General features: G+C 44.4%; 2 protein-coding genes across 3 annotated transcripts in view; one reads left to right on the forward strand and one right to left on the reverse strand.

The window, feature by feature from the left end:
- Positions 1 to 18,640, reverse strand: part of GRAP2 (GRB2 related adaptor protein 2) — a 62,159-nt gene that overhangs the window by 17,018 nt on the left and 26,501 nt on the right. For both annotated transcript variants that reach the window (XM_087448896.1, XM_004437881.3), the window contains exon 2: positions 2,961 to 3,052. In XM_087448896.1, coding sequence (XP_087305022.1) covers positions 2,961 to 3,038 — 78 coding nt within the window. In that variant the 5' untranslated portion in view covers positions 3,039 to 3,052. The remainder of the gene's footprint in view (positions 1 to 2,960; positions 3,053 to 18,640) is intronic.
- ENTHD1 (ENTH domain containing 1) overlaps positions 1 to 18,640 on the forward strand; it is a 186,118-nt gene that overhangs the window by 7,294 nt on the left and 160,184 nt on the right. The gene's annotated exons all lie outside the window — the stretch shown is intronic.

Below are 18,640 nucleotides of genomic sequence, written 5' to 3' on the forward strand. Positions count from 1 at the left end.
TCTGGAGGAGAGGGGCAGGCATTGCAGTTGTACGTAGAGACCCACAGGCAGGGCCAGTAACCGCCATGACACAGACATTCTGTGAGGCTCGGCCAACAAGCCCCTCTCCACTTTTGTCTTCACTGCTACAGCTGCAATGGATAGAATTTGAAAAGAAGGAGAGGACTGGCCTTCTGATGGAATTCTAAATGAGCATACAGAAATGTAATTTCACAATTCAAGAAATGTATACTGAGAGCCTATTTGGGGCGGTGACATGTGTTAAATGCTGGGAAGATACAAAGACGAACCCGGCATGGCTCTGCTCTCAGGGAGCTCACAGGTCAGTGGAGGAGTCAATCATTCATCAAATATTAGGGAGGCTCACCTTTCTGCTGTTCTAGACACTGAGGCAGACCTGGCCTTGCCCTTCCAGAGCTTTGGTGACTGGAGTAGCCAACACGTAAATGGACAATCAGGATCCCACTGGGTAAGGGCAGCAAGGAGAGATGGATGTACAGGGGGCATGAGAGCGTGGAGGCTTGGCCTGCTCATAAATAACTGTCATATGAGGCAAGATCATAAGTGGCTGTGAAATGCTGTGGAAGAGCTGAAGAGGGAGTGATTGATTTCGCTGGGGAGGTGGGGAGGAGGGAAGATTAGTGAGGGTTCCATGGCAGATGTGGTCAACTATGTGTGTGTGGGAGAAGGGCATTCAGAGTATGGGGGAAAGCCTGAGAAAGGATGGTGTATATATTGCAGCGTGACCTGGGGCATTACATACACAAAGGTGTGTGTGTGTGCATGCACGTGTGTGTATGTTCATCCATGTGAGCATGATGAAGTTGGGCAGTGAGTTGGGGCCAGAGGAATTAGATTTCAATCAATTGGTAATGGGGAACCACTGAATGCTTTTGAGTAAGGAAGTGATATGATCTGATTTGTCTTCTAGAAAGATCCCCCTGGGACTAGTATGTAGAATGATTGAAGGTGGAATAGACAGGAGGCAATGAGTTCAGTCAAGGCGCTGTGGTATAGTCTGAACAGTCAGAGGCAGCAGGAATGGGTAATACTGATAATATGGTGCCCGTTTATTGAGCATCTGCTTTGGGCTGGGACCATTACCTCTAATCCTTTCCACAACCCCACAAGATAGATATGGCCTCACTTAGAGAGGAAGACACTGAAGCTCAGAGGGGTCCAGTGACTGGTCCAAGACCACACAGTTAGTATGCTAGGATTCAAACTCAGATTTATCTGGCTCCAAAGCCCATGCTCCTTTTTACTGCATCAGACTCCTCTCTAGTGAAGACGGGGATTGCTTGAGAGGTATCATGAAAGAAAAATATTCAGAGCAGAGTACAGTTGTTTAGGAGTCAGACGGAACTCTATTCAGATCCAAGAGAGCGGCAGTTAGCCGTGTCAAATTCTACAGGCATTTTAGTAGGGTCCTTATATTCTACATTAAGGAGATCACTGATGGACTTTAAGGGAGCATTGAGGGTAAAAGGCAGATTCCAGAGGGTTCCAGGGGAATGAATGAGAAGAGAGGAAGTGGAGGCACCCAGCATAGAGAATTCTTCCTAGTATTGGCAGCTAAGGAGAAGAAAGAAATTAGGAGCTGTATTGAGAAGCAGAGATGAGGAAAGTTCTTTTTTTAACTTTTTACTTTTCTAGGGAATAGGGAAAACTTAAGCAAGGTATAAGGTTCTGTTTGCAATGGGAGATGAGGGGTGGGAGTTGGTCCCTGGGCCTCTTTTGAGGGAGGATGCTCTAGAGTGGTTGATAATTACATGGTCACAATACCCCATAGAGAAGGGAGGGACTGCCCACTGTGTGGCAGATCCTTCTGTGACCTTGGTATGATCCCAAAGAAGTGAAGGTCCCCTTTTCCTGGGTCAGCAGCCCAAGCAATATTTTGCCCTTGAGAAGCTCCAACATTGAAGGCGTACTCTTTGCAACCACATTACTAGATCTTGTAAGGTGAGAACAGTTAGAAGCCTAAATAGTGGGGGTGTTCAGATTCCAAACCAAGTCATCCCACCTGGTTTGTGCTCCATGGACACTTTCTGAGTCACCCTCTCACATACCAACAAAGGTCTTTCTGTAGCAAGTGGAATTCTCAGTGGTGAGACAATGGTGGCCTCAGTGCCGCTGGGCAGTGTAAGAAGGCCCATCTGGGCTGCTGAGGACCAGGGATGAGGATATCTGAGGGTGCTTGAGGCCAGGCAGGGGGGCATTGGCATCACAGACTCCCCAATGGCCTCTTGAAGGGCTTGTGCTCTTATGCACAAAGCAGGGCCTAAGATGCAGAGTCTATAAGTGTGGTGCATGAAATGTGGAAGAAGTCCAAGGCCTCTTCAGCTCAGCAAGTCGCCACTACAACACAAGTGCGGGCGGAAGACAAGTTTTAAGAAGCCCCTGAGTGGCCGAGTATGCACGCCTTTGTTGAGCCACGTCTCCTCTAGCTGCCTTTCCCAGGCTGTCTCCACCCGCACCCTCCTCTTGTAAGCTCCAGCCGTGCTGAACCTCACAGTGCTCACCGCGTGGGCTTGCTCATCTCTGAGCTTTAGCTAAAAGCCCAACGCACCTTCACTGCATTCCCTAACAGCTGATGTTGCCACACCTTCCTACAACCCCATCTTTCAGGGTGGGATCAATTCCTCCCTCACCTGTGTGCCCTAAGCACTTAAATAAGAACATCTGTGACAGCCCTTTGGCTGAATTTCTTTCCCCCTCCAGACCACAAGCGTCTCAGGACAAGGATGATGGCTTATGCCAACTGGATTTCCATCACCTGGCCTGGTGGCTAGCACACAGGGCTACTCAGAAGGAACGCTTTTGATTGAGGTGAGCTTCTCTATTTGAAAGGAATTGTGTGTAGCTCTTAAGAAAGAAAGGCGTGGATTGTTAGATTGACTCAGGGACCAGACCAGAGTAACCTAAACCCTCCTGGTTCTCCTGGCCCCCACATCACCTACCTTCAGAACATCTCCAGTGTGAAAGCTCAGTTCATCCTCCCCTGAGGCGGTGAAGTCAAACTTGGCGATGGCTTCCATGTTGTCCTGTGAAGCTGGAAGACACAGAATGTGGTCATTGTGCCTTCCTGCCAGGAGAAGGGCAGCAGAGCAGATGCTGGCCGTGTAGCAGTCTTAGCTGTTGGTAGGCCAGGGGCTGAATGTCTCCGGGCCGGAGAGGGAGGCACAGGCGCACAGTGAGGGCTCTTGTTTTCGGGAAGACCTGCCAGCGCCTTTAGGATCTGGTTCCCTCATCATTCTCTGGATCCCCAAAAGCCAGGAACAGGAAATGAAGGCCAGCGATGGCCTCTCCTCTCTCCTATCATCTCCTTTCGCTTGTCCTGGCCTGTCACCATTTCTGGGGCATCTCTGTTTCTGGTTGATAAGGACAGAGACTTGCTCTCATCTCTAACTTGACCCCCGAGGGGCTGGAAAGACTGTTCTCTAAACACTGTCGCCGAGGCTGTCCCTTGGCAGCTATACTTAACCAGGCAGTGTTAATTAGACAGATGCCATTTACTCTTTTACATCTGAATCATTTAAGAGAATTAGACAGCGTTGGCCAGTGGGGAACTTAGCGTCCTTCCACATGGTTTGAGAGTAGAGAGCATTCCGGTTTTAGAGTTGGGAGACTCAAATTCCTCATTTTATTATTATAGTGTAAGCCATATACATTTTGTGAATTTTTATTTTAATATTTCTGAATTGAGTTAAAATATTGGCCCCTTCTAATAATACATGAGACCTGTATGAAGATAAATAAGTTAGCCTACAAATGAAATATGGTTGGGTTTTTTAGGAGACAGTAGGGATGTAATAGAAAGAGAGCAGAGTCCGAGTTTTGCTGGTGAATGCTATATGATCTTGTACAAGTAACTAAACCTCTTGGAGTCTCAGTTTCCTCACCTATAAAATGGGGATCATAATATTCAACTAATAAGGATGTGAGATTAAATAATAGATGCAAAATGTTACACAAGATAAAGCTAAGTAGTATTTACATTTTAAAATAATTTTATGGAGTGAACTTATCCTCAGCAAAGGTGTCCCGGCCAAAAACAGCCCAAGTGTTCTTCTGATTTCTCCCATCTCCTAGAAACTTCTCATGGGGGAAATTTGATGCTTATTCTCCATGACCATCAAATCCTTTGGTTCTCTGATAAGACAGCTTACTGTCAGGACACAATCTTGACACTGTTACTAAGCACTTAAGTTTTGCAAAATTTGCCTAAGTCTGAAACCCTTTAGGTTGGTAACCCTGAAACCTAATTGACTTTCAGGGAACGGTAAACTAGGACCACAATTGTCCTCTCAGTGGGAAATTCTGCCCAAGTGACAAGATTTGGGTAAATAAGGAAAGTGGCTATCGGTGGGAGGGTGTACCACGCGGAGATCTGAGGATTAACGCCAACTGCAGTGGTCTTGATAGCAAAGGGCTCGTTTCTCTGATTTTCCACATTTGCTTCGTCTCCTGACAGCAATTTGTGGAGATGAATATTACCACTCCCAAAGATAGGTATTAAGCAAAAAATATTTCAGGAGCCAAAGTAAAATGTCACAGTTAACTGTCTGAGCTTTATTGCCAGCCAAAACTTATTTCCAAACAAAAAAATATATACAAATATATACTTTTTGGATACTTTCTTCAAGATCTGTCCATCTAAGGCAAATTAAAGTTTCTGTGACCTAGGATGGCCCACTCCACGGGAAGGAGTATTCTGCCCTCCTTAGTGAAAGCTAAATGCATTTGCTGATTTGATTCACCCCATTACTTTAACATGCAAAGCTACCCCTAATTAAGGTCTTGCCTCTAGTTTGCAGGGAGATGTGGCGTCTGTGGGTCACCCTCATGGTATCTAAAGTAGACACTGGTCACGAGTGTCAGGTGAATGGTCCTGAAAACCAAGATTCCATTTCTATGCAAATTTGCCTTAATAAGCAGGATGGAGACAAGGAGAGGGCAAATGCTAAACATATTAGAAAGTCACATAAATTAGAGATGAAAAAAATATCTGAGGCATGCTCTACATATGACCTTGAGTTTGGGAAGATCTTTCCTACATTACATATAACTCAGATCAGGCCTGGGTGCTCGGTCCAGGCTGGCTGTAAGTCACTTCAGTGAGAAGGCCCAGGCAGAAGTACAATTGCTTCTGATTCGTGGCACTTTTCTCTGCCTTCCCCCAAGAGGCAGGTGGTTTGACAAAGCCAAGGACATAGGAACATCACAGAGCTCCCCAGCTTATAATATTAATCCTGGCTCAAAAAACCCAATTAAACAGGCCCACTCTTCATGAAATCACTTTAAAAAAATTTGTTTGCATCCCATTTCCATTTGTGAAATGAAATCTGTTCCGATGCTCTTTGGAAGGAGGGAGACAGTTGGAGTGGAGTGGGGTATGCTCTGTTTTCATTCAAATCGTAGGGCTTTGCAAATTCTTCCTTTGAATGGTCCCTAATAGCGGAGAATGGTGCATGTGCCATCCCCGGGTGTCAGTGTTCTGTTTGATCATAAAAATGCATGAAATTTATATCCCATTCCTTTATATCCATTAGTTTTAATTTTAAAAAGTTTTAAATTACCACCAGGTAAAAAGAAAACTGAACTATTATTCAGTATTCATTTGTTTTGTAATCTGTACCCACCACCACTGCATACTGCATCTGGGAAACAACAAATATATGTGAAGGAGACAAAAACGTGGTAGCAACAATTCCAAGAGAGAAAAGAGAAGAGAGAGAGAGAGAGCAGGCTCAAGCATGCAGTGGAGCCTTCTCACTGCTATTTGCAGTTACAGTGCTCCTGACCTCAGGGGGAGATGGAGACAGAAACACCTCTTCAGAGAACCTCACAGAGGGATTGAATGTGCTTTCCCTGCCAGTTATCAGCTTTAGAAATGGCTGAAATGCTACCTGCCATAGAGTGCGAAGGAGAAGTGACAGCAGCCAGGTGCCAAGCCACCAGCAGCAGCCTTCTCCTACCCATCCCAACCCTGTCGACGCTGCCATCTGTCCAGAAATCCTGCCTCAGAACAATGCAGGGCTCCTGCCCCTAATGCTGGCTCTGCTGTTCGCCAGCCCTCTGCCCCTCTCTCACTTTCACTTCCCCGGTTTACGAATTGCACATAATATCCATTCGCAGCCCTGGGAGAGATCTGCTTTGCCACAAGGCAACGCCACCCAGGACTTCCCCAGGCACGATTTTCTCTGCCCTTCCATTTCCATTTAAGCTTCTTTTACCACCAAAAAACCTGAAAAATATTCAGGCCATGTACCAATAATGTTTATCTACTTCTAAAATATAGTCACCACAGAGGATGAAAACAAAAAGCCAGGAGACAGCTCTTTAATATAGCCTCCATTTGAAAGCCAGATTAAGTGGATGTGTTCTGAAACACAGTTACCATCAAAATGGTACCAGCAAGAAACTTCTTGAACCATTTCAGCTCCTCCTAAGTTGGCTAGGAATAGCCCAGGTTTCTGTTTTATGCATCTCTTAAAAAGAGCAATTGTGTAACAGCATGAAGCTGTTGGAAGATTCAGGCTCCGGACCCATCGAAAGAGGGAGCCGAGTCCTAAACTGACTCGGTGACACCACTTCCTATTCTGCTGGGGAGAGCTCTAATTTAAATATTATATGACTTGCCCCAGTTTATGTTGTAATTCAGTTAAGATAATGTCCTGGGGGAAAAAAAAGAGAAACATTGCTCTTTATAAGGATTGCTTGTAGCATATTTATCAGGACATTAGCAACAACCGTAATTTTTATTAATTTATCTTGCAAATGATGTGAAGTCATAGAATACAGGGGAGTTTAGATTTTTGGACTTTGGTCGCAGCTACCGGAGGAGCTCAGCTAAAAATGTGGTGCCACATCAGCTCTCTAACTTCACGTAATGCAGGGACCTGGAACCCACAGCCTTGCAATTTGTCAGGCAGATCCCCTCTCGGAGAGAAGGAGAAGGTAAAGCACTTACGCCTCCCTCAAATCCGCTAGGTCAGCTCAGTTACTTTTCAGAGTAGAAAACCTTACACTGCCAGGAAAAATGGTTATAGCTAAGCCTACCTGTGCACAATAGATAGGTTCTTGAAAAGTTATTTTGAATAGAATATTTGTAAGTGGAATCATATTAGCATGCATTGTGGAGGCTCATTCTATAAAGGAACCCCATGGTGAATCCCTTTACAAAGTGAAAAGGAAAATTTGTTATGCAAATAACTATCTTTTAATTTATCTGTTTTAAAGTCTGGGTTTTCATGCATTGAGTCTTAAAACAGAGCACACCTGTATATCCTTTCTAGCACCTGACACCGTGAGTTAAATAAATGTTAGTTTCCTCTCTTCTTAACTCTCAAAACCCTTTTTAAAAACCTCTCCTATTGATGCATCACATTCCACCTTGGACTGTAGACTAGGAGTTGTCAAATCTTTTCTGTGAGGGCCAGAGGGTCAATATTTTTGGCTTTGTGGGGCACGCAGTCTCTGCCACAACTGCTCATCTGTGCTGTTGTGTCGGGAAGAGAGCCTGAGAGAATAGTGGATGGACAGGCATGGCCAGGTTCCAATAAGACTGTGTTTATGGACACTGAAATTTGAATTTCGTATGATTTTTACATGTACACAGTATTATTATTTTTCTGATTTTTTCCCCCCAACCATTTAAAAATATAAAAACCGTCTTAGCTCGTGGCCAAAATAATGTGACGGGTCGAAGTTGGCCTACTGGCCATAGTTTGCCAATCCCTGGTATAGAAGTTTATATCTACGTCTTATCTGCCCTAATAGTTTGTAAATTTCTTGAGGAGAAGGGTTGTGGCTTAGGGAACAGAGTGTGGGCTTAGGGGTTGATGGACCTGGATTTAAATCTGCAACGTGCAGCTTACTTCCCAAGTGTCTGTTTCTTCATCCATAAGATGGGAGTAACCACACCTACTTCATGGGGGTGTTGGGTGTTAATGTGTTAAAGACTCTGGCACATAGTAGGCATCCAATAAATGGTAATAGTAGTAGTAGTTGTTATTTATTCTTAGATTCCCTACAGTACCTAGCCAGTGCTTAGTAGGCTCTTAGTAAATGTGCTGAGTGACTAAAAACATGATAAACAACCTGCTATCAGAGTTACAACTGTAATTGATTTCCTCAGGGAAGGGGCAGCAGACAGCAGGACCTATTTACAAGCATAAATTAATTTCCCACTCAAAGGTGCCCTGACTTCTCGGCAAACTCAGCCAGAGATAATGAAACACACACCCACACTAAAGGCCTGATTTATTTAATCCAATAGAGGGCAATGGTGCACCCCAAACCATCAATTCCACCTTGTAACTTTTCTTCTCATCTTGAGTCCCCACAACCTTTATCTAGACAGCTTTGGCGATTGCTCTCATGTCTCTTGTGCATTTAAAAGCATATAAAGTTTAACCATTTCAAAGAGTCTAAAACCCATAAAATACAGAATTGCTTAGTTGGAAAAGAATTGGAAGTCATCTGTTTCTGCAGATTTTCTGATGTTTAAGTTCCCTCCGAGTATCCTGGAAAGGTGGTCCCTGCTCATCTCAAAGTGACTAGTCCCTTACTCCTGCTTTTGATTCGAGGTTAACGATTTGTGTTGAAACCCCTGCTGTGTGTTTTTCTTTTATCTGAACCTTACAGCTGTGGTTGAGGTCTAAGCTTTAGACCCCAACCTTAGCTGTAGACCCTCTCTACAGCTAAGGTTGGGGTGATAAACCAAGCTTTCTGTCTTGGTTTATTACCTCTCACTGGGTATTGGACATAGGAACAGGACACTAAGAAAGGGCATAGATAGTCCTTGAAAATTCATAAGCGTAGGATGGACAACTACCTACAGCTCGCCTGTCAGTTGCTGCTTAAATACTCTCCTAGAGACCCAAACCAATCTATTCTGGAAAAGAAAATGGAAAAAAAAAAAGCTGGGCATGGCCAAGAGATAAAGTGTTGGCCTTTTCCCATTTTGGGCTGTCAAACGACAACATTTTTGCTCTATTCTTAACCAGCAGAATCCCTGCTTACAGGATGCCTCCTAATCAGCTGGCCATGTCGGAAATGTTAACCTTCTCCCTGAATGCCTAACAAGGCTTACGTGTTTTTTTACTGTGCTTCCTCTCAAATTACCTCTAATTCGTTCTCTGGAGCCTTTAAAATAGAGACCCTCAAATCCTATTCTAGTAAGATCCTCCTTCTGGTTTCTGCGGAGGCTCAGATCTTCATCCAGTGCGGACAGTAGAGTGGAGGTTGAATCACGGTGGCTACAACCGAGTTTGCAGATAGCCATGTACTTGGGAGTGGCCATCAGGGGCCTCTGCCTTGAAATACCTACAACCAACAGTTCCTGTGGTTGTCTGGACCTCCCAAGTCAGAGATGCAGGACCATCTCTTTTTAGGTTCAGGATCCCAGGGGAATAAATTAACAGCCTTCTCAGGAGGACCTGGCCTGTTTCCACAGGTGCTCTCTCCACTGGATATAAACCTTTCTGATTTTATTGCAACCAAAGTAAGCACAGACAAGCAAAATATACTCCACCAAACCATTTCTGACCAGTTGGCTGAGATTTTAGTACCCTCTAAAAGCCTCCATGTTAAACGATTTTGCACACACAGGACATTCTTATTTTCCTCTTGTCCCTAGGTGACTCATTATTTCCCCCTTAAACCCCAGGAAAGCATAAATCCCCCGGCATGACTGGCAGAGGTGAACCTGTGGAACTAGAGGGGTCTTCCACAGCTTGTCCAAGAACAATAATTCCTTGATGACTGATCTGCTGACGCCAGTCTTGGAGACAAGAAGGAAGTGGCTTATGAAAGAAGCCGTCAGGGCGTTCCACATCTCCCTGTACAGATGTGTTTCTCACCTAACGATTCACCCTCCGGTTGCTTCACTTCTGTGGAAAGCAGTAACAAAGATGTCTCTGATGACAGCTAACTAATGGGCCACAGCTGCTTGAGTGAGATACGAAACGTGGGCAGGACAGGTGTGTGGTTCTCGCCTCCCGGTCTGGAACCGGCCTCAGGCCCAACCCATAACTACCCTCAGTGAGGCTGGCTTCACTCACCCTGACCTTCTGACGCTCTCTTTACCAGTATGTCTCCTGCAGACCTTCTGCCAACCTGGTAGGGTTGGTCAGTCTGACCTGGGATCCCCAGCCCCACCCTTGGGCCATGCCTTGAGATTTTTTCCTATTTTTCAAATGGGAACCATCTCCTCAGCTAGAAGGCACTTGGTTTCCAGGTTTGGAAGCCAAATAAATATATTTCGAAGACTTGCAGACAAACTTTACACAACTGGAGAGTCCCTCTAAATCCCTTGGATCCTTATTTAATCAAATCGCTGTTCTGCAGGTCCCTGTTTGTCACCGTGGATTAGGTAGATTTCATTGGTCTCAAGGATGCTTCCCTCTTTTTAATTAGCTCCTCTTTTCCTGCTTAAGGTTTTTTTATTTTTGGTGGGAGGGATGGCAAGCAGAGAGAAGTAGAAGAGGGAGGAGAGAAATCAGGAGACGGTCTCTGGGCAGGTCCCCTCCACTCCTCTGCCTTATAAATTGAGTGAAGCCCAAGACAAAGGGTCATTCGCTCTTCCTTCTGATTATTTATTACCTGACTCTTCTTGAATCAACACCAGTCTGGCTTATAAAATGTAACTTTTTTTTAGTTCAAAGCACATCACATAAAATCTCATTTGTCCTCAAACTTTTTGTAAGAAAATTATGTTTGTCTTTAAGCCTAATGTATATGTTCTATGTAACTCAAGCAAATTCTATTTTTTTTTCCTAACTTGCTGCTTTCTGCAAGGCGAGGTTGCTAGCAACAGTGGAGATTCATGGGTCCTGGGTGTCAGAGAGACCTGGTTTCAAATCTCAGGTCTGTTGCTTACTTGGTAGCTGGGGAACCTTAACTTCTCTGTCTCTTCATTGGAATTCAGATAATAATCCTCACCCCACAGTGTTGCAGGGAAGAGGACATAGAATGCTCGGCTCATCGTTGGTGTTCAACAGTTCAGTGTCTCTTTCTCAAAGCATTTTTGTATCTCAGCTATCTACCATCCTTTCTTATAGAGAAAAAATTTCAAAACCATTGTTTAAAAGTGTGTATCCACCAAGCATATACTCCTTTACAGCTTCTCAAGTCCTCGTTTTTCCCCACTTACCCTGGGCAAGTGCTGGCTTCTCTCTACTTACTATGGAGCCCTGGCTGAAGTGTTATCAGAAGGCACAAAGCATTGTAATCAAGACAATCTAGTAAGTAAGGAGAAAAGATAGCGCTAACCAAAGGGAAGTGAGGAAATAGAAGGTTGAGAAAGAGAACACTGATCGGGCTTCTAAACCTTGCTGTCCCCCCTGAACTCAGTCACCGCGTTCCTATCTTCAAACAGGAAGCCCCAGGACAGCCTTGTAGGGAGAGCATGGGGACCAAGCCTCACTAAGTCTAGAAACAAGAACCAGCTGAGACTAAGTTCCATTTATTGATATGGCCTGTCATGTGCCAGAGGCTTCACAAACAGTCACGCTTGGCAACGGTATCATGATTATTATCGTTCACATTTTATAGACGGGAAACTGAGGCAAGAGATGATAGAGTGCCCGTCTGCTGGCTCCTGAGGCTGTGCTCTCTTCACCACGCTGCCTCTGCCGTCCTAGCAAAATAATGCAAGTCTTGCACCAGTTCAGGATAATCACTGACTAGCTTAGGGCTCCCTGAACCTTCCTGGGAGGCTGTCCTTCAGCCAAGAAATTGATGGGAACGATTCTCACATACCCACAAAATTTAGGGCCCTTACTCTTTGGTCAAAGAGGCAAGGTCTGCAATAAACCTGCTGACCTCAGACCAAGTAATTGTGGGCTTTCAGGCAATAGCAGAAATGGAAACAATCTCAGTTAATAAACTTACAGGCTACTGTTCTTTTCCCTTACCTCCTGTTCTCTCTCTGTCTCTGTCTCTCTCTTGATGTCACGGTTTCCTAATCTTTTCTGCCATCAACTTTCTCCACAGTATATTCTGTTTTTATCAAGTTCTTTTTCTTTATTCTCGAAACATTAGCACCTTACCATGAATCTAGTTAGGAAAAGTGTATCTAGAAATGCTTTTGCTTACAAATCTCTGACACTTTGCTTATTTGAATAACACCATGGAAACATCACTCCAAAACAACAACAAAAACGAAACAGGAAGAGCCCACCAACCTGGCTGCAGGTGTTCCTTCCAGCCCACTCTGCTGCGAGAGTGGTGTACTGCTTGCTATCTCCTCATTTAATCCTGATTGTTGCCTAGAGCAAGAACAGTTGTCTACAGAAACACCATGAATCCTGCTGGTAAAACGCGACCACGAGTGAACATTAAAAATACCCACCCAGAGTCAGAAATTATTTCATGAACCCTATAGGAAGGGTGGTGGGGGGCCGGCCCGGGGCCAGCCCGGGGGTACAAGCGGTTAAATGCGTGCGCTCCCCTGCGGTGGCCCGGGGTTCGCCGGTTCGCACGAACGGGCACGCACCGACGCACCGCTTGTCAAGCCATGCTGTGGCGGCGTCCCATATAAAGTGGAGGAAGATGGGCGTGGACGTTAGCCCAGGGCCAGTCTTCCTGGGCAAAAAAGAGAAGGATTGGCAGATGTTAGCTCAGGGCCGATCTTCCTCACCAAAAAAAAAAAAAAATAGAATGGTGATGGATGTGAATGGAAGGCAAGAAAGAGAGACAGACAGACATTTTACAAATCTCCAGGCTTCCTTTTTTTTCCACTTCCTGTTTCCTATTCACATCATGATTTCCCCTCAGATTTATCACTGGGATTTTTATGGTGCCTTCGTGTTCTCTTTTCCTTCTCTTACCTTCTGTTCACTTCATGTTTGTTTTTATTGATTGGGGCTTGGAAAGCTTGGCTCATTTATCATATGTTTGAAAGCCTCCATCTTCTCGCTGTGTCGTTACCAGGGCTGTAATATCTTTCACAAATGCTACAAATGTGCTCAGCATCCTTGCTCCTTTCCCTCACCATCTGCTCTCTGTGCTACCTTAATTTGTACTTGGGCAAAGCACAGAGAAGGTGACTCCGTGACCACAACTACTTTAGTCTTCTTGTCACCTTTACTTATATTCCCAAGCCTCCATTTATTATTGGAATGGGGGTCATTTTTTAGTTCCTTGTTCTGAAAGCTTTCAAAAGTGGAGGTTACCCCATAAAACAGCTTACCTTGCTTCATTCGATGTCTATCCCTGAAAAGTTGGAGGTGATTACATTTTTATATAACAAGTCACCCCATAAAAGTACTAAAAAGCTGCCAATAGAAGGGATGATTCTAAGAATTACTTCCATCAAATGAATAATTATATATTCTTATTATTTGGAAATTTAGGTCTTCATTCGAGTTTGCCTGAGCTGAGGAACACCCGTATTTGCCTTGTTTAAAATGGTTCTCTTTCTTTTGTGAGGAAGATTGGTCCTGAGCTAACATCCGATGCCAGTCCTCCTTTTTTGCTGCGGAAGATTGGCCCTGGGCTCACATCCTTGGCCATCTTCCTCCACTTTATATGGGACGCCGCCACAGCATGGCTTGACAAGCGGTGCATTGGTGCGCGCCCGGGATCCGAACCTGCGAACCCCGGGCCACCAAAGCGAAGCACACGCACTTAACCGCTGGCGCCACCAGGCCGGCCCTGATTCTCCTTTTTTAATTGCCAGTTTTGATCAAGTAGGGCTCTAAATCTTAGATTCTCAATGTTGGAAGTGACCCAGAAAGTTGGTCCTGTCATTACCCAATTTATTGAGATGCTAGAGAATGGGCATAGGGACGGGGGAATTGGAAGGAGTGAACTAATAGATTGGTGAATTAGTTATACTGAGCCAAAATGTCTCGCCTAATTTTTAGTTGAATTATGCCCCCAAAAGAAAAAAAATTGAATATGTGAAGATGATGCTCACAAGTCCCAAAGTCTTGTTTCTAAGCTGAACATCCTCTATGTCTTTCACCACCCTCCGTGTGTCAGGATTCAGACTCCTTGCTCCCCTGGTCATTTTCCTTAAATCACGTCGAAGTTTTTCAATGTTCTTCTCAAAACGTGTTACCTGGAATTGAACCCAGTATTCAAGAAATGGTCTGAGCTGGGCTAGGTGGAGTAGGACTATTTAATTATTCTCTCTGTACAGTAGAGTTTTAATGATGTATTACACTGTTGGCTAACCGTCACTGAAAAAACCCCAAGTGTTTCCCAGCACGAAGAGGGGTCAAGCCAGGCCTTTCCACTTCACTTCTGCAAGGGGTTTTTTGGAACCAAAATGTGAGGTTTAAGTTGAATCTTTTTGACTTTCATCTTGTTTTTGTCCTCCCCCCTCGGCCAGTTCTTTAGTTCATCACAGTTCATTTGGGCGTGAATTTGTATTCCTACCCTCTGCTTATCTCTTCCAACTCCTTTTTCATAAACAAACTTAATGCCTTTCTGGTCTTTATTCCATCCTGAATGGAACATGGGCTTTGCAGTCAGGCAGAGCTGGTTTGAATTCTGGCTCCTTCATTCACCAGCTGTGGGATCATGGGCAAATTGGTTATCTCTGAACTCGGTTTCTTACCTAAAGACTCCCTCCAGGGTGACATTAACCTATTAATCAACACTCTTTGAGTATCAACTCCAAACCCACCAGATTAAGTAGTTACCATATGCCCTGTCTTTCTTCATTTTGTTCTCAAGGGTGTCATGAAAAATGCAACCAAATGCCTTGCTGAAATCCAGTGGTGCTGTGCCTGTGGCCCTTTCCTTACATGCCAGTCTAATAACCCTACAGGAAAGGAAAATACACCAGAACAGGGTCAACTCCCATTCAGGGCCATACTTGGGGAAATGCAAAGCGGAAGGAATTCATCTTCTCACTCACTCACTCACTTTCCCTCTTTTGTGTTTTCTGTTCCCTGCTCCTTGTCCTCTTTTCCAGTCTGTTGAGTTTCCAGTCTTTTAAACAGGCTGCTGTCACCTTACCTACAGTGCCCCCGTTCTCCCTCTATTCTATCCTGCCTGCTTGATGGAGCAAAGACCCCTGCGTGTTGAAACTTTCTGACACAGTTTCTGAGGGTCATTTTCCCATTCAGAATTCATCGATGTCATGTTGTCACGATACCGCTCAGATCCACTCAAGACTCTCCTGTTGTCATTTCAGGCCTTCAGCAGCCTTTCTCCATCTCATCTCTCTAAACTGGCTTCAGAAAACCACATACTGCATGCAAACGTGCTTTAGTAAATGGCTTCTCATTATTCTATGAGCACACCATCTGCATCCTTGCCTCTGCACTGTTCCTCCTTCTGCCATCTAACTCAGGCTGTTATGTACAGTTGTGCAGGTTGTTCACTGCACAAAGGCCCCTGGCTGAGGCTGCAGTGGGGGCTAAAATCCATCCAGTGCTCCTCTCTCAAGCTATGAGTCCTGGTGTGGGGCTGCATCTGCCTAAAGTTAGGGGCACACTTTTCTAACTTAAACAAAGGCACCTGGTCTAATTTCAACTGCTCCTTCAAGGCCTCACTCAGAGCCTGCCCCTGTCACATCCCGCTCTCTCTTATTCTTCTGGGGGACTCACTGTATCTGCCGCTTCCTTGCTGCTGCCGCCACTTCGAGTGAGGTGGGCAAGCACGTGGGCTTTTGGAGTCAGGCTGCTAGAGTTCAAATCCCGGCTCTACTGCTAGGTACCTGGGTGATCTGAGCAAATTATTTAATCTCTCTGACCCTCAGTTTCCTCATCTTTAAACCAGGAATAATAATAATGCCTGCCTCATCGTGTTCTTGTGAAGAATATTTGAAATATTCATCCTAAAGCACTTAGTATGGTGCCTGGCACATAGTTGGCACTCAATAGTTGTTAGTTATTGCTACTTTATGCATATTCCTCAATAGCTAACACCCATCGAGACATGTTGTGGCTCACAGGAAGTTTGAATCAATGTCTACCTCCTTAAGCAGGGCTGCTAGATAAAATGCAGAGTGCCCAGTCCAATGTGAGTTTCAGATAAACAACAAATAGTGTTCTACTATAAGTATATCCCAAATGTTTACCTTCTCCACAGAAAGTGGTAGACTGGCGCATCGTTAAGAATAATGGCAAGGAATCCTTTGATCTTTTCACCCTCTCGTCTTGATTCTCCCTGCTGCCCCTTCCTCTCACGCAATGCCTGCCCCACAAGATCTCTTACGTGAAAATTGGGGAGTGGGCTATCCTGCAGGATGAGATCTGAGGTCTTGGAATGAAGCCTTTAGGTGTTCTTGCGAAGGTGGTAGTTTGCGTGTAGAAGTATATGTTTTCTCATTCCTGTATCCTGTGAGCCACATAATGTCATGCTTCCTACTTTCTCTACCTTCCTTGTGTTATTTGCTACTTTTAATATAGTGTGAGTCAAAAGGCATGCTTTTACCATGATGCATTCTGGAATACTGTATGGTTTGATAAATGGGTTTTACATATTGGAATTTCTGTTTCTGTAAGTGAATTTTCTTGTAATCCACATTTGTGGTAAAGCAGGAATCCTCTAAGACCTCTTGCATATTCAGATATTTCTCTTGTGATTATTCTGGCATTTCACATCGTTATTCTCAAATTCACTATCTGCTTTCTCATATCTACAACTTGTCAAATCTTTCCATGCTTGGCACTTGCACCGCAGTAAAAAATTCCTGGGCACCGGCCCCAGTAACTTATTAGTAGTCCCATCACGTAGTCTCCAGGTTGACATTTACTTGTATCACCCACGTATCTAGTCCTGATGACAAATAATCCTTGAATCGGTTGCTGATACCTCATCCTTTCTTTATGTGATTTGTGCCTTCCTAGAGCCTGGTCTCTTCCTGGAACCACTGCAGAGGAAGTTACTAAACCACCAAGACTACCAAATGTGGTTCTATTCTTTTCACGATCTTCTCTTTTCTCCGCTCTTTCATTTCAAATCCTCCATTGCTGACTCCTTGCCCTGATTCTTTTCTCTCCCCCCTGACGCTGTCTGCATGGCCAAGAAGCAGCGATTGCTCCTAGGGCTAGTCTTCAGATTTTCTGCTGCTTGGTCTCACTGGGCTCTCACTCTCCTTATGTCTCTCAGGAGTAACTCCTATGCTTTATGCATTTGCTCAACAAAGATTTACTGGGTCCCACTTTGTGCCAGGCACTGTGCTCAGCGTGGAGATCCAGAGTAGACTAGAGAGCCCATCCTAGGCCTCAGCAGTCTTGTGGGAAAGACAGACAAGTCGACCAAACAAGTGAGAGCAGTGTGATAATGGAACCAGACCTCAAGTGGTTGAGGAGCCCAAAGGGATGGTTCCTAATCCAGCCTGGGATGGGGACAGGTGCAGTAGGGACCAGGGGAGGCTTCCCAAATGAGGTGACAAATAAACTGAGTCTTGTGGACAAGTAGAGGGTACGTACATCACAGATAGAGAGTGGTACATGCACATAGCAGTTAGGGAGGCTGATTGGCTCATGATGGCCATTGTGGAGGCAGGAGATGGGATTGGTGATTTGGGTGGGGGCAGGTCACGGACGGCCTTGCAGAGCATGCCAAGGATGTTGGATTTTTATCCCAAGGGTGATGTGGAATCGCTAAAAATGCTGATATTTGCATTAGGAAATCTTTAACCTGGTGGCAGTATGAAGGATTGGAGGCAAGCTGAACTGGAGATGGAGAAACTATTGCAGCAGTCTTGGCCAGAAATGATGAGGGCCTGAAATATGACAGTGAGAGGCCATGCTCTTTCTCTTGACATTGGGCTTTTGCACATGCTGTTATCTCCATAGCAAGTGCTTTACACATATCATCTCATTTAACACCTGCAAGAACCTGAGAGTAAGAACTATTATTATATCCACCTGATGGATGAGGAAACTGAGGCTCAAAGAGATTAAATAATTGCCCAGGTTCACATGTATCCAAAAATGGTGGAACCAGGGTTCAAATTCAGCTTGTGCACTTAACTAATATTGTCCCTGTCTTGACTCAAGAGAATCACTGTGTCTTTTTGACAAATTGGGAGTGACTAAAAGGCAGAGAAGAGTCTAGAGCAGTGCTGTAGAATAGAAATATAGTGCAAGCCACACATGTAATTTTAAATATCCTAGTAGCACGTTAAAAAATAAAAGGAAATTATTTTTAATAATTTATATTATTAAACTCAATATATGCCAAATATTATCATTTCAACATGAAATTAGTATAAAATGTTATTGAAATATTTTTCATTCTTTTTTCTGAACTAAGTTCTGCTGTGTATTTTACACTTACAGCTCATCTCAATTTGGACCAGCCATATTTGAAATACTTAATAGCTAATATTAATATTCCAAGTAAATACCAGTAGCTTAATGTGGCTAGTGGCTACCATATTGGGCAGCATGGATCTAGAATGGCTCTCATCTTTCTGCCGTGGACAATATGGTAGACGGCAATAACATTTTCAGAGATAAGGGAGTAGAGGAAGAAAAGATAATTTGGAAGGAGTTTGAAATGCTTGTGAAGCATCTAGGTAGAGATTCTCAGGGGTTGGCTATGTAGGTGTAGATCTCAGCAAAAAGGTCGGAGTAGATATATAAATTTGGGAGCTATTCCCATATAGATGGTTGTTAAGACCCCAGGTAGAAGGAACTTACATGGGGAGATGGTGTAGAAGGAC

This window comes from Ceratotherium simum, chromosome 25, assembly GCF_057802395.1.
Source record: "Ceratotherium simum simum isolate JZ-2026a chromosome 25, ASM5780239v1, whole genome shotgun sequence".
In the NCBI taxonomy this organism is placed as follows: domain Eukaryota; kingdom Metazoa; phylum Chordata; class Mammalia; order Perissodactyla; family Rhinocerotidae; genus Ceratotherium; species Ceratotherium simum.